General features: G+C 42.0%; 3 protein-coding genes across 4 annotated transcripts in view; all 3 read left to right on the plus strand.

Moving 5' to 3' along the window:
* LOC133837069 (probable muscarinic acetylcholine receptor gar-1) overlaps window positions 1-6,908 on the plus strand; it is a 101,019-nt gene extending 94,111 nt beyond the window's left edge. The window contains 4 exon segments of the mRNA XM_062267723.1: window positions 824-1,172; window positions 2,293-2,714; window positions 3,231-5,593; window positions 5,595-6,908. Of these exon segments, the coding sequence (XP_062123707.1) occupies window positions 1,039-1,172; window positions 2,293-2,714; window positions 3,231-5,593; window positions 5,595-5,861 (3,186 nt within the window). The 5' untranslated portion in view covers window positions 824-1,038 and the 3' untranslated portion in view covers window positions 5,862-6,908.
* A 690-nt stretch (window positions 6,909-7,598) lies between these two features.
* On the plus strand, window positions 7,599-11,387 carry LOC133837116 (fatty-acid amide hydrolase 2-A). 2 transcript variants are annotated; one of them, XM_062267777.1, is made up of 7 exons: window positions 7,599-7,935; window positions 8,021-8,194; window positions 8,259-8,484; window positions 9,253-9,764; window positions 9,818-9,943; window positions 10,675-10,947; window positions 11,008-11,387. In XM_062267777.1, exons 2-7 carry the CDS (start codon window positions 8,024-8,026, stop codon window positions 11,293-11,295), a joined length of 1,596 nt encoding a protein of 531 aa, XP_062123761.1. In that variant the 5' UTR covers window positions 7,599-7,935; window positions 8,021-8,023; the 3' UTR covers window positions 11,296-11,387. The 2 variants fall into 2 exon arrangements, with proteins under 2 accessions (XP_062123761.1, XP_062123759.1); XM_062267775.1 differs by having other exon boundaries at window positions 7,599-8,194.
* Window positions 11,388-12,029: 642 nt separating this feature from the next.
* On the plus strand, window positions 12,030-13,937 carry LOC133839071 (fatty-acid amide hydrolase 2-A). The gene is made up of 4 exons (XM_062270401.1): window positions 12,030-12,322; window positions 12,391-12,825; window positions 12,880-13,557; window positions 13,615-13,937. Exons 1-4 carry the CDS (start codon window positions 12,134-12,136, stop codon window positions 13,906-13,908), a joined length of 1,596 nt encoding a protein of 531 aa, XP_062126385.1. The 5' UTR covers window positions 12,030-12,133; the 3' UTR covers window positions 13,909-13,937.
* The last annotated feature ends 493 nt before the right edge of the window (window positions 13,938-14,430 follow it).

Consider the following 14,430-nt stretch of genomic DNA (forward strand, 5'->3'; position numbering starts at 1 on the left):
ACAAATTGTTTTAAGTAATTCAATTTCCACTCAATCAACAGGCCATAAAAGTCAAAGTCAATGCAACACCCAAACAATCGACAAAGTATTTTCTATGTGTGTGCGTGTGTCTCAAGATCTCTATGTTTTGCAGTGTGCCTAACTCAATTTTGCTGCTGAGAAATTTTCACAGAGGCCAGCGCCAAGGAAAACTTATCGATTTGTTGGAAATTATATTTGAAAACTTGAAAACTCAATTTGACGTTGCAATTTTAAATCCTGTCAGAGCTGCACCCAACTTGCCGCCCTTTTTGAAACGCTTCGTCGTCAGCTTGTTGCCGGCATCATCAGATGCAACAGTCAAGAAGTTCGACCTGTGGACAAAGTTTTTGCCAAGTCCTGTGAATATTTAGTTTTAAATAATAAATAGCATTAGCAGCGCACGAGCAAAAGAAACAGTAAAAGAAAATCAGTGGAGGGCACAGTGGCGAAGGCACTTCAAAATCAAGTGGCATGGCCGGGACAAATCGTGCCACAACATAATGAGCGGCAAGTACCACAAGGACCAAGGACAAACATAGCAGCAGTGGCAGCAACAGCGGCAAACGGATGCAAATGTCGCAAGCAAATTGCATTCGCCATCGCGGTGGCAAGAGTCCTCTTTCTTACCACTTGCCACTCACAGCTTGCAACGTTCTGCTAGGTTGCCAGTTAACGGCCACAAAATTAGTTTAAACTTAGCGGAAGCAAAAGCAAAAGCAAAGACCAAGACCGGCATCAAGTGTAACAGCCGTGTAGCAGTAACAGTACCAATTTCATGAAATTCCTTTGTTGCCACTTACAGATGCTGCACCTGCTGGCCGAAGACAGGGCCAACCACATAGAGGACGTCAACCAGAACTGGGCTGGCAATGCACACAGACAGCTCCTTCGCAGCGCTGAATAACTTACGAATTATTATCGTAAAGAACTAGGAACGAACACAATATCAACAATAACCAAGAGCAATTGCAAAGTAACCAAGAGCAAGAAAAACAAAATCAAAGAAAAGCCAGTAAAATGCGTTCGCTAGCCAAGTCTTCGACTTCAGGCTTTAACAGCAGCGACGAGGACCTTAATGGCATCAGCGAAATTGATGCTGGCAATAGAACCGAAAACGTATACTCTATCAAATCGAACTGGATAACAGAATGGTGAGAAATTTCATAATATCTATTTATTAAAAAATGTATTTATAAGTCAAAATGGAAAATTTATTAAGAGTATTTTACAAATTTGCAAACATTATTTAGTTAATTTAACAAGAATGGGAGATTGATATAAAAGTATAGAACGCATGTATACATTTATTATTTATTTTATAATGCCGGTTGCTCCATCTTCACTTTGCTTGTAAGTCTGTTAATACTAAGTTATGAAAAATACTAAACATTAAGTATACGCATGTTTACATTTAATATATATACTTTTTAAACGGTGTCAGTATGTTAATGCGAAGTTATGTAGCATACTAAATATTAAGTATGTATGTATGTATGTACAAAATAAACAAATACACATAATTAAATATGTATATTTACAAAATAATACTCAATGATTATAATATAATAAATAATACTACTATCCTTTTTAACGCTGTATGTTTATTCTACATAAGTTATAAATAATAAATATATTTATTATGTATTTAGTAAAGATTGTTCATTCTTCGCTTTGTATGCTTATAATTATGTCAATACTCAGTTTAAAAAAAATACTAAATATTAATCAGTACATATGTATGTACATATTTACTTTATAATACTGTCTGCCCCTTATAACCCTCTAAGTTAATTCTAAGCTATAAAATATATAGAATATATTTAGTATAATATGATTGGTATACAATAGATTACTCCGTCATCGTTTTGTACTATTATAAATTATGAGAAATACAAAATACTATATTCATATGTATTTTCTTAAGTTATTAGTTAAGTTCATAAATACATTACAATATTCATTGGTCCAGCTGCACTTCAAAGTTTATTAAGTTATTGATAAGTTATTAATAAATATTAGTTATTCGAGTATACAACAAATATTGTATGAGCAATACTTGTTGCTGCGGTTGCATTTAGAAATGAAATTGTAAATTACGAAAGATATTTATTTAATAATACTGACTTCTCCAGCTGCACTTTGTACCCATTGAAATATGTTAATTAATGTTAATAATTTCGAAAAATAATTAATATTAAGTTAAGTGAACAGTTAATATTATATATACATAACAATACAAATAAATGGTTTCAACAAATTGTCACATTCTAGGCGCATACGCAAAGAGCGTGAGAATCTGTGTCGTGTCTTCTACAATCGTGTGATTGAGAACGCCGAGTGCAAGCGATTTCTGGAGGCAGCAAAGATCTATGGTGAAATCACGGACTTCAACTCGTGGCCAGCCAATGAGCAGCTGCAATGGTATCGCAATTTCGGTGTAAATCTAACGACCTTTGGCCGGAATATCTCAACGGAGGCAACTGCACCGCCGCTGGAGGATAGTGGACCCTCGCCAGTGTTGCCACCGTTTGAGACTTGGCAAACGATTGCGATTGCGCTCTGTTTGTTCATGTGCATTCTGCTGACGGTGGGTGGCAACATTCTGGTGCTGTTGGCTTTCATTGTGGATCGGAATATACGGCAGCCCAGCAACTACTTTATTGCATCGCTGGCCGCCACGGACATGTTGATTGGTGAGTCGAGAATTTCTCTGGAAGTCGTCTTAGTTTTTATACCCGCTACCCATAGGGTAGGAAATGTATGTAGCAGGTAGAAGGAGGCATCTCCGAATCTACAATGTATACATATTCTTGATCAGCATCAACAGTTGAGATGATCTACCCATGTCCGTCTGTCCGTATCAAACACTAGATTTCAGAGACTATGAGAGACAGAGCTATAAGTTTTTTTCGACAGCATTTGTTATGCCTGCACGCTGGTCAGTTTGTTTCAAATTTTGCCACGCCCACTTCCGCCCCGCCATGTCCGTCTGTCCGTCTGTCCGTATGAAACACTAGATCTCAGAGACTATGAGAGACAGAGCTATAAGTTTTTTTCGACAGCATTTGTTATGCCTGCACTCAGGTCAAGTTTGTTTCAAATTTTTGCCACGCCCACTTCCGCCCCCGCAAATAAAAAAAAATACAATAATAACTATAGTACATATTTATGATTCCTAAAATTTTTATTTATTCCTATTCAATTTGCAGGCACTGTATCGATGCCGTTCTATACGATCTATGTGCTGCGCGGCTACTGGGATCTGGGACCGTTGCTCTGCGATCTCTGGCTATCCGTGGACTATACCGTTTGCCTTGTCTCCCAGTACACGGTGCTGCTGATCACCATTGATCGCTATTGTTCCGTGAAGATTGCGGCCAAGTATCGCAGTTGGCGCACACGAACTCGTGTCATCTATATGGTTTCGATCACTTGGATAATACCCACGCTGCTCTTCTTCATTTCGATCTTCGGCTGGGAGCACTTCACGGGCAAACGTGATCTCTTGCCAGGCCAATGTGCTGTGCAATTCCTCAAGGATCCCGTGTTCAATACGGCCCTGATCATTGGCTACTACTGGACCACATTGATTGTGTTGTTTGTGCTCTACGCCGGCATCTATAAGACGGCCTACGACATGCAGAAACGCAGCGAAGCGAAACAGCGTAAAATGCAATCGATGGTGGCGTTGAGTGCTGGTGCCATGTCTGGCATGGCGGGTCATGCGGCTGGCATTGGTGTCATCGAGGAGAAGATACTGAAGACCAAGGTGCAACTGTCGAGTGCACTCAACGAAATCGACAGCGGCAGCTGCACGACGACGGTGAAACGTTTAAGTGGCTCGGGACAGGCGAATCCTTTGGCCCAGGCCAGCGAAACGATTGTCGAGAAGATGACACCCGAACAGCGACGTGCGTCGGAGGCGAAGATCGAGGAATCGAAGCGTGCCGCAGCCGAGGCAGAGAAGAGCGAACGATCGAGCAGTCCGGCGTTTGATTCCGATGAGGAATCGTCGGTGAATCAGACGCAACAGCTGCTCAATCAACAGAAGTTAGCCAATATGCGAAAGCGTTCGTCCATCGGTTTGGTGTTTGGGGCACAGGCAGCGCTGCTGGCGACGCGCAGCAAAGGTAACTTGCAACTGAGCACCACCAACTCCAAGTCAATTGAGGCGATGCACTCGATGGGGCCCAGATCGCCGCACCATCATCACCTAGCACACCAAACGAGCCTGCAGCGGGCGCAGAGCAAAGAGGAGGTGGGCATGGGGCAGCAACACGCTCAGCAACAGCAGCAACATCACTATCATAATTCCCATCATCATTATCACCAACATCATTATCATCATCATCAGCAACAGCAGCAGCATCAACATCAGCATGCACATACGCCCGTTGAGCGGCCCAAGCGCACCTCCTGCTCCACGCTCTCCCAGATAGCCGAGCATGAACGCCTCATTGATTTCCACCAACAACAGCAGCAACAGCAACAACAAGAACTAGACAAACAACAGCAAGCACAGCAGCAATGCAATTCCGATCCCATGTCACCCGTGGACCTGGCGCCCATTGAAGTGCCACACGAACAGGTGCAACAATGCCTCGTCCAAGCCATCTTGCCGCCACCCGAAGCCTTTCAATGCCCCACGCCCTTGTCCGACTATTCGGATCGTCCCTTTGGCAACTGCAGCTCAGGCGCTGACAGTGAGCTGGCCATGACCTATGACCTGCTGACGAACAACTCCGAGTTGCGTTACATGGACGAGAGTTCGGCCATGCAGAATAACGACAGTGTGACCAGCTGCTCGCAGAGTGTGCGCTCGCAACGCGTCGCCTCGAGCAGTCAACGCAGTGCCATTCCACCACCGCCACCCGCACGCAAACAGCTCCAAACCAACAGTTCCCCAACCGCCACCGCCACCGCTACCGTCACCGCAACCGTTGAGCCACAATGCAACCAAGAGGGGGAAGTTCAATCCCAGTCACAGTCACAGTCACAATCCCTGGAGCAGGTAGCCATTGAAAAACGTCTTCTCGTCTCATACACAGGCATCGAGGACTTTGCCAAGGTGCGACGCGAGAGCTGCATCGAAGCCATCTGCCTGCTAGATGTGCCCGGTGGCAAGCATCAGCAGCCGGAGAGTCCACATCGACGTGCCTCCAGTCCCATGGAGACGAGCAGCAAGGATGCGGTGCTCTATTCCCCGATGCCACCGCCAGCCAAAACACAATCACCAACAGTTGCAGCCGCAACGGCAACGGCAACAGGAACAGGAACAGGAACCACAGCAGCAGCAGCAACCACAACAACTGCAGCTCAACTGGAGCGCATCGATGAGCGCGAAGCGTCCGATAGTAATACCAATAAGATGGCATCCACATCGGGCACCACCAGCAGCTCGGCTGGTGGCTGTCGAAAGGATGCCAAGGAGCAGTTGGATGGCGACGGCGGCGGCGTCTCGCGACGCAGCTCGAGCAAAAGGCATTTCATGCATTCGATTGGCAAGCATTTCAAGAGCAAGAAGGCGCTGCCCCTGGTCATGGGCATTGGCGGGGGCAGCCGGCAAAAGTCCCAAGTCGGAGAATCGGGCACGCAAAGCGTTTCGCACCATCTCGTTCATTCTGGGCTGCTTTGTGGCCTGCTGGACGCCGTATCATGTGCTCGCTTTGGTCGAGGGCTTCTGCCGCGATCCGCCGTGCACCAATGAGCATTTGTATATGTTCTCGTATTTTCTCTGCTATGCCAACAGTCCAATGAATCCCTTCTGCTATGCGCTGGCCAATCAGCAGTTCAAGAAGACCTTTATGCGCATCCTTAAGGGCGATCTGCACATGACCTAAGCGAACTTCTGACTGCGAATCGAGCATCCTTGATTCCCGGATTCGATTTGACATTGCATTTGCATCACACATTAAAACACACACACTCGGCACACAGCATTCCCGTGAGCCCCCGAATGCCGTGTGTCCACAAAATATACCATAAGATAATCTTAATATCGAATATCTAAAAATGCTCCATCAAATCGAATCGAATCGAATCGAATCGAATGGGATGCTGTCGACAGTCGACGCCGATTGAATTCTAAATTTAAAAGGTGTCTGTGGTGTGCTAAGTAAATGTAATTTAAGTAGCCAAAGGTGTGTGTTAGTTAGAATGGAAACTATTGTTTACGATACAATACAAATACAATACAATACGATACGATATGATATGATATGATATGATATGATACAAGTTGGTATTAGGTTTTGAGGCGAATGTTTTAGACAATAAATAAATTAATGTTTATATACTACATATACTCTATGAGAAGCATCCCGCAAAACGTACACAACTATCTCTATAGCATACTAAATATAATATATAATATAGATAAATGTACTTCTTACATAATCCCTGATGCGATAACATATCCCCACAACATTTTTATTTGTTTATATCAGACATACTCGATCGTATATAGAGCGAGAAACGCAGATCAGCTCAGCTCTATATACATAAGTATGTATATCAGCTAATTGTGAGAAAATATCAATGTATATTCTATACTCAAAGTATACAAATAACACATGCATATTGAATACCCATTTCAACTGAATAAGTATGTGTGTAAGAGAAACGCAAATAATTATATTGTGTGTATTATATTGGAATCTATAATATCCGTGTATAAATGTCAATTTCTGTGCGCGCGCAAACTCCCGATTAACGATGACCGATGACAGATTTATGATGATCGATAACCGATTAACGATGCCCGATGACCGATAGACAGACGAAAACTGGAAACTACAAACAACTGCTCATATTTTGGGTAGTACAAATATATAAGTAAATATATCCAACAATATTTGTATTATAAGTGTATACCATACATACATAAATATATGTTATGTATGTTATTTCGCGTCTATGCCGAGCTGCCTCAATAAGTTGACTTTAATATAGTATTTTGAATGTTATTGTTATTGGTTAATCTATTGTTTTTTTCTCTTTTCTATCTCATCTTAAGCCAAGTTGCCTCACTGAGTTCATTCTGTTGAGATTGTGAAACTGTTATCAGTTACATTTTTGAATATCTGTTGTTTTATAGTCTAAATCGATTAGTTAATTAAGCATTTCCTTTTCCTTAGCACCTAAGAAAAGCGTGTTACAATAACTACAACATTAAATAAATACAACATTTATGTCTGAGAAAATAAACAAAACAAAAAAGATATTATTATTGCATTAAATCCAATGTTAGAGGAAAAAGATTGCAGGTCAAAAGAACAGACAAAAAACAAGTAAGAACTCATTCTTAAAAATTAAGATAAAAAAAATGAGTTGCAGTAAATTTTAGCCTATGATTTTTGAGAAAAATTCACGAAGGTTCATTCAAGGTGCTCAGAAATTTTTAAAAATATCTAAAATAATATTCAGAGAAAATATTGGGAGCTTATAATCTCTGAGATCTAGTATCTAGATTCTTTGTCTTTGGGGTTCCAAATAAGAACTTCAAATTTGACAAATTGAAATGTCAAAAATAAATTTGGCAACTTAAATCGGAGTTTATTTGAAATCAAATTTACATAGAATGCAAAAGTCTTTTTATATTTTCAACAATTTGATTTGAACCATTTGGTATGATTTGTTTATTTTAGTTTTTATTTGAACTTTTTGGAATGGCTGCCAAAAAATGCTGCCCAGCCCTGCTTAGCATCGAAATTTTAACGTTTCGAAACACTAGTTTTTGAATTAAATTTGAATTGGCGCATGCCCCGGATCCATGTGCGATGACTCGGCGTAGTCCGCGATCAGACCTCGAAGCGTAAGGCAACAGAAGAACCCCAAGTAGACGAAGCTCGAACAAGAAACAAGAAAGAAGCGCATTAGCAAATCCACTTTCGATTCAGTGACTAGCAAATTAAAGTACGTGGAAGTGGTTGAATTCGAATTAATGAAAAACCTTTTCTTGACCTCTCGATTGACTACTACGTGTGTGATTTAAAAGCAGAACATGGAAGTACTTCTACGCATTCTGGCAACGTTGCTAACCTATTTGGGTCAGTTAGTTGACACGATATTGGGGTTTATGCGTCCACGGCAAGCGCCAAATTATCCAGCCATCAAAGATCCCCTACTCCTCAAATCAGTTATCGAGTTAGTGCTCGATTTGAAGCGTGATCTGGTAATGATTATCAAATAATTTGTCATAAATATTATACTAAACTTGGTCGACTCGCCGCCCTCAGCTGACGTCGGAACAATTGGTCAAGGCGTACATTGGACGAGTGCGGGAAGTGAATCCATCTCTCAATGCGGTCATTGAGGAGCGCTTCGAGGCCGCGCTGCAGGAGGCAAGGCATGCGGATGAGCTAATTGCCAATGCGAAAACCGAATACGACCGCGTGGCACTCTTCACACGTTATTCCCTGCTGGGCATTCCCTTCACCGTCAAGGAGTCCTGCGGCCTCAAGGGTAAGCTAGCCATATATCACAGTTATTTTATAGCCACCATTTACAGCATTTTAGGGTATAATACGTTTGTGTGTCAACGGAAACGCGCAATTGTAAAACACTGTGTAATTTCAATGTATATTACAATTTTACGAGATTATACTTAACATCTCGGAAAGATAAAATAACGTTCTGAAAACTCACAAGCTACTTTTAAAATGTTTGATCTTAAAATAAATTTTTGATATTAAGATTTCAATCTCCAAAAGTTTTTAAAGACTTAAATTATTTAGATGTTGATTGCTTTGAACTCCTAAAAGTAATAACAATATTATCGTATTAATATTAATATACAATATTAGATGTTTTTCTTAATACACACAAATATTACTGTTAACACTCCCTCATTTCTTTCGTAATTTTAATTTTGGAGTATGCCGGAAATTTAACAAAACGCTTGGTTAGCATAATTTGAAATCTAGCACTCATTATAATAGCCGCATACTAAGTGAAATCTGAGCACTTCATTATATCAATTACGTAAGAAGTATAGGTGGAGAACTATCGATGAGCCATCGCTAGTGTCGATTTGCCAACGATTGTTCTCCCTCTCTACATACAAATTTTGACATATTGCCTTGTATTCGTTGCCACAGTCAAGGCATTTGGTTTGCCACTATCAAAAGTGTGTGCTACCATCGATAGTGCCATTTGAAAGTCACACTTAAAGAGCGGGAAATGGTTGTCTTACATATTTAACTGGCTTATTTACCTTTCCCTTCCTTCAAGGACTCTCATTTGCGGTGGGCAGTGTGGTGCGCAAGGGCATGAAGGCGCCCCGAGATGGCGATGTTGTGGCACTGGTGCGAGCCGCCGGTGGCATTCCTTTGCTGGTCTCGGCCAATCCGGAGTTTTGCATGAGCTTCGAGACAAACACGGTGCTCAATGGACGCTGTCTGAATCCTTATGATCTTGCACGCACCACGGGCGGCTCATCGGGGGGTGAGGCAGCATTAAATGGCTGCGGCGCCTCCACGTTTGGCATTGCTTCCGATATTAGCGGGTCCATTCGCTTGCCCGCCATGTTTTGCGGCGTCTATGGCCACAAGCCCACCGGTGGCTTAACCTCTGTTCAGGGACATTTTCCGTACTCGACAATAGATGAGAATTTCCCCAATTTGCTACAGATTGGACCTATCACACGCTTTGCCCGCGATATGCCGCTGCTACTTGAGATCATGGCCGGCGATAACAAGCACAAACTCAACTTTGCCGAGCCTGTGGCTCTCAAGGACATCAAGGTAGGTTGCCAGCTCTTGGCGGAGTTCTAACTGAATACTTATTCCATCTGCAGATACATTATGCCTACGGCTTCTCGGGCACAAACAGTCTGACGCATCCCAGCGTGCACCCAGAAATCCAACTTGCTGTTGCACGCGCCGTTAAATGTTTTGAAAAGGCCGGATTAGCTACAGAAAATGTGAGTCGAGTTCTATTTTTATTATATTTTTAGGGTAGAAGGTATAACTTTTTTCGGAAATTAAAAGGCATACAAAAGCAGAGTTACGTCATATACGCATAGAATTAAAAGAAAAATATTTGTAGGTTTATAGTAAAGATTAAAGACATGCTTACAGAAACAACAAGGATCGTATAAGTCATATTCATTAATACAGTATTCACAAAATTTAAAACATGGACATTTTCTTAAGAAGCACATTTTGCAATAATCCGAAAACTTAACAGTCTTATTACAATACAAGATAATGTTAATTGTAAGAAAAATCTCTAACATAAATATTACATACTCAACAAAATTATGGAGTTATGTCATATATAATATATAAAAATATTTGTTGGTTTATATTATAATTTAAAGACATGCTTACAGACACAACAACGGTTGTACCTGATTTTAACTAAGACTTTTTATAAGCATATTCAGTAATATAGTATTTATGAAATATAAAACTTTAACACTTTCTTTTTACAATATACAATACAATAATTTTACAATAATCCGAAAAATATAATAACTCTGATATAAATCATGTATCATTACAAGATAATGCTAATTGTTAGAAAATCTTACTTATATATTGCATTCCTTAAAAATAATAAGCGGGTATCTCCGAGTCGCTCACTTTCGATTGTAGCTATCTCACTTTTTTAACGTCATTTACAATTTTCAAAACATTTACTCTGCTTCAGCTGGATATGAGTTTTCTGGACAACTCCATGGAGGTTGCTCTCGTTGGTCTGCTAGATCTCAAAGGTTTGCCGAGCATAGTGACGCAACAGGCGCATCGAGAGCCCAAAATGAAACTGCTATGGATCGAGTTGTTCAATTCCATCATTGGACATTCACTGTTCACTAAGGAGGCCATCTTTATAGAGCTGATGCAACGTCTCAATGGCTTCATGAGCGCCGATCGCATGGAACAATATCGCGAGGAAGCCCGCTCAATTAAGACATATCTAACAGTGGGTTATAATTTATAATGTTAGCGTCATTGATACTAATTTTTATCATTTGCTGCTTAGGAACTGCTTGGCGATCGCGGCGTTCTTTTGTTGCCCACTTTCCACGATACCGCTCTCAACTTTCACACGTCACTGTTCAATATCACGGGGATTGATAACCTGCTTATCTTCAATGTGCTCGGATTTCCGGCCACGCAAGTTGCCATGGGTTACAGTCAGCGGGGCATGCCCGTCGGCATTCAGGTGGTGGCGGCGCCGTATCAGGATAAGCTTTGTCTGCAAATCGCTGCCGAGCTGGAGGGCGCCTTTCGCGGTTGGGCGCCACCAGTGCGCCATCAGTTGATGTAATAATAAAATAGATTGGAAAAATACTTTTACACCAAACACTTTAATGGCTGAGGTTACGGCATATATTTTTTTTTCTAAATAAATGCTTTGAGGAGACTACTCAGCTATCGTTATCGATATGGTCAGGGAGCTTTAGTTAATCTCTGCGTGCTAAAATTAGGCAAATTCATGATACAATTATAGAAGGTAGTCTCGTCGGAAAAAGCACAACCTCTACATACCAATTGCGAGTGAAAGAGTCTCAGCACAGCAGTTGTTCAGCTATCGTTATCGATATGGTCAGGGAGCTTTAGTTAATCTCTGCGTGCTAAAATTAGGCAATGCGCGCACTCTCGGTCGTTCTCTCTATCTGTCTGGATTAATTTTTGCACTTCCCGTCAAAGCTCACTCTCACACAGATAGAATTAAAACATTTAGAGAATTAGAGAATTCTCATATATATTATTAATATTGTTCATTACCAATTTATATTTTAAAAATATGTCAAGGAGACATTAATATCAGCTTCAAAATATGTAAATATTGATATCATCGTCTAAGGGTTAATGCGCATTTCATTGTCGTCTCGCTTACACTGCTGTGCTGAGACTCTTTCACTCGTACTCATTTGTATGATTATAGAGGTTGTGCTTTTTCCGAGCACATGCGTACGCTGTTTGTCTCTCCTTGTTCTCTCACCGAGTCTTCGCTAAGCCAAACTTTTGGTTGGTTTAAAGCTTAACGCCTTGTCACTCACAGTCTCAGTGTGCCGCCGGCTTTCTCAGCTGATGCAAGCATTTAATTCGGTTTTGTTTTCGCTCTCTCGCTGCGTTCTCCGTTCTTTCGCTGTTCATTCGCAATGGAGTTCTTTGTCCGTCTACTTTTGCTAACCATAAAATTTGTTTCTTTCCTTGCATATCCGTTACAATTCATGTTTCGGTTATGGATGAAACGACTATTTCGTGACGACACCGTATCTCCTCCAATCACCAATCGCTTGTTAACCTACAATGTGCAGGAACTGCGCAATCGACTACGCGCACGCAAGGTAAGTTGTCTACCAATAGCGATAACGAAGGCGTTGATCGATAACTGTGCTTCTCAAACGATTTACAGCTGAAATCCTATGATCTAGTGAGCGCATATATCGAACGCATCAAACTCGTCAATCCCATACTAAATGCCATTGTGGAAGATCGTTTTCTCGCCGCTTTGCGAGATGCGCGTGCCGTTGATAAGCGCATTGCATCCGCCGGCGATTTAAGGCAACTCTTCGAGCGACTCCCGTTACTTGGTCTGCCCGTCACCGTCAAGGAATCCTGTGCATTAGGTGGCATGCGCTTTGCCGTTGGCAGCATCTCGCGGAAACGTGTTCGTGCCACCGAAGATGGCGTTGTTGTGGCACGCATACGCGCCGCTGGCGCCATTCCCCTGCTCGTATCTGCCACGCCAGAATATTGTTACTCCGTGGACACGGACACGCTGATCAATGGACGCAGTCTGAATCCGTATGACTATGGTTGTACTCCCGGCGGCAGTTCCGGTGGCGAAGTGAGTTGACAACAAACTGAAGAAATCTCTAAATTGAATCTGTTCTTCGTTTAGGGCGCCTTGAATGGGGCGGGAGCTTCGCTCTTTGGTATTGGCTCCGATATTGGCGGCTCCATACGCATTCCAAGCTTATTTTGCGGTGTCTTTGGCCACAAGCCCACCGGCGGCATTGTTTCTGTCGATGGCCATTTTCCCAACTCTAAAGATGCGGATTTCAAAAAGTTTTTGACCATCGGTCCCATTACAAGATTCGCCACAGATCTCAGTCCATTGCTTGAGATTATGGCGGGTCCAAATGCGGTCAAATTGCGTCTGCATGATCCTGTTGAACTCACCAATATCAAAGTGCACTACGCATTCGGTTTCCAAGGACTCAATGGACTGATGCATCAGAGCGTCGAAAGAGCCATCAAAAGGTCGATACAGAGAGCAGCCACATTTTTCACTAGGCTTGGCCTCAAGGTGCAACGTGTCAACTTGCCGGGATTCCGCAACTCCTTAGAGTTGGGATTGAGCGGCATTGCCCGTCTAGAGAATATGCAATTTGTGCTCGATGGACAATTTAGGATGTATGATACATTAAGGGAGTTGGCTCGCAGTTCCACCGGAAATTCGATTTATACGACGAATGCTCTGATCTTTGATCTTATGCGACGCAACAGCGCATTTATGCCCGGGGAGCAACTGGAAGCCTACAAGAAGGAGACAGAAAAGCTGACCACTGAAATGATTGCAAGTATTGTACAATGAAATGGGGTTTCTTATCAAATCATGCAATTTCGTCTGCAGGAATTGCTTGGTGAGGACGGCGTCTTGCTGTTTCCTACAATGCATTCGACAGCACCGCGACATGGCTTCACATCACTGCATCTGTGGGGCGTGGATTACACACTCCTTTTCAACGTTCTCGGGTTTCCGGTGACTCATGTGCCCATGGGACTCAATGGAAATGGTTTGCCAATTGGATTCTCGGTGATTGCGGGACCGCATCAAGATCGTTTGTGCCTGCGTATGGCCGTGGAGTTGGAGCAAGCTTTTGGTGGTTGGTGGCCGCCATCACCCCACGAATTTGATATTTATTAATCAAAAAATAAAATGCAAAAAACAAATAATACTACTGCATTATTCAATTTGTGTATAAAACTCGAGTGGAACTTATTTAAAGCGCCATCTGTCGCAACATTTTGTTACTGCAAACACCCGCCAAGCCGCCTTCGCAGTAGCGCCTTATAACGTACTAAAAAATGCCAACAAGCTGTGCAACAACAAATCAACTATAATTAAAATATTTAAAAAATTTTCAAACTTGTTAAATTTGTAAAAAAAAAAAATCAGTTTTAAACAAGTTGAATTTTTCAATTATTATTTATTTATTATTTTACAATAAATAACCCAGAAATCAAAATGCGCGCCAAGCTGCAGTTAGTGCTGTCCAAAATATACTAGCTTCATAATACTTTTGGTATGTTGGTCAACAGATGTTGTTGCCGCTCGCATCATTATCTCTCACTTGCACTCATCACCCACCCTAAGCATTTGTGCGCCCGTGTGTGTGTGTGTGTTCGTTTTACTTCGTGTCGTCGTCGTTTGTCGTTTCCAATCGTT

This window comes from Drosophila sulfurigaster, chromosome 2R (genome assembly GCF_023558435.1).
Source record: "Drosophila sulfurigaster albostrigata strain 15112-1811.04 chromosome 2R, ASM2355843v2, whole genome shotgun sequence".
Lineage (NCBI taxonomy): Eukaryota > Metazoa > Arthropoda > Insecta > Diptera > Drosophilidae > Drosophila > Drosophila sulfurigaster.

Bases quoted from the DNA above. Each gene is read 5' to 3' on its own strand.
- LOC133837116 (XM_062267775.1), top strand. From the start codon at position 8,024: ATGGAAGTACTTCTACGCATTCTGGCAACGTTGCTAACCTATTTGGGT. The intron at 8,485-9,252 runs GTAAGCTAGCCA...CCTTCCTTCAAG, and splicing joins GGAGTCCTGCGGCCTCAAGG to GACTCTCATTTGCGGTGGGC. The intron at 10,948-11,007 runs GTGGGTTATAAT...TTTGCTGCTTAG, and splicing joins CAATTAAGACATATCTAACA to GAACTGCTTGGCGATCGCGG.
- LOC133839071 (XM_062270401.1), top strand. From the start codon at position 12,134: ATGGAGTTCTTTGTCCGTCTACTTTTGCTAACCATAAAATTTGTTTCT. The intron at 12,826-12,879 runs GTGAGTTGACAA...TTCTTCGTTTAG, and splicing joins GCGGCAGTTCCGGTGGCGAA to GGCGCCTTGAATGGGGCGGG. The intron at 13,558-13,614 runs GCAAGTATTGTA...TTTCGTCTGCAG, and splicing joins AGCTGACCACTGAAATGATT to GAATTGCTTGGTGAGGACGG.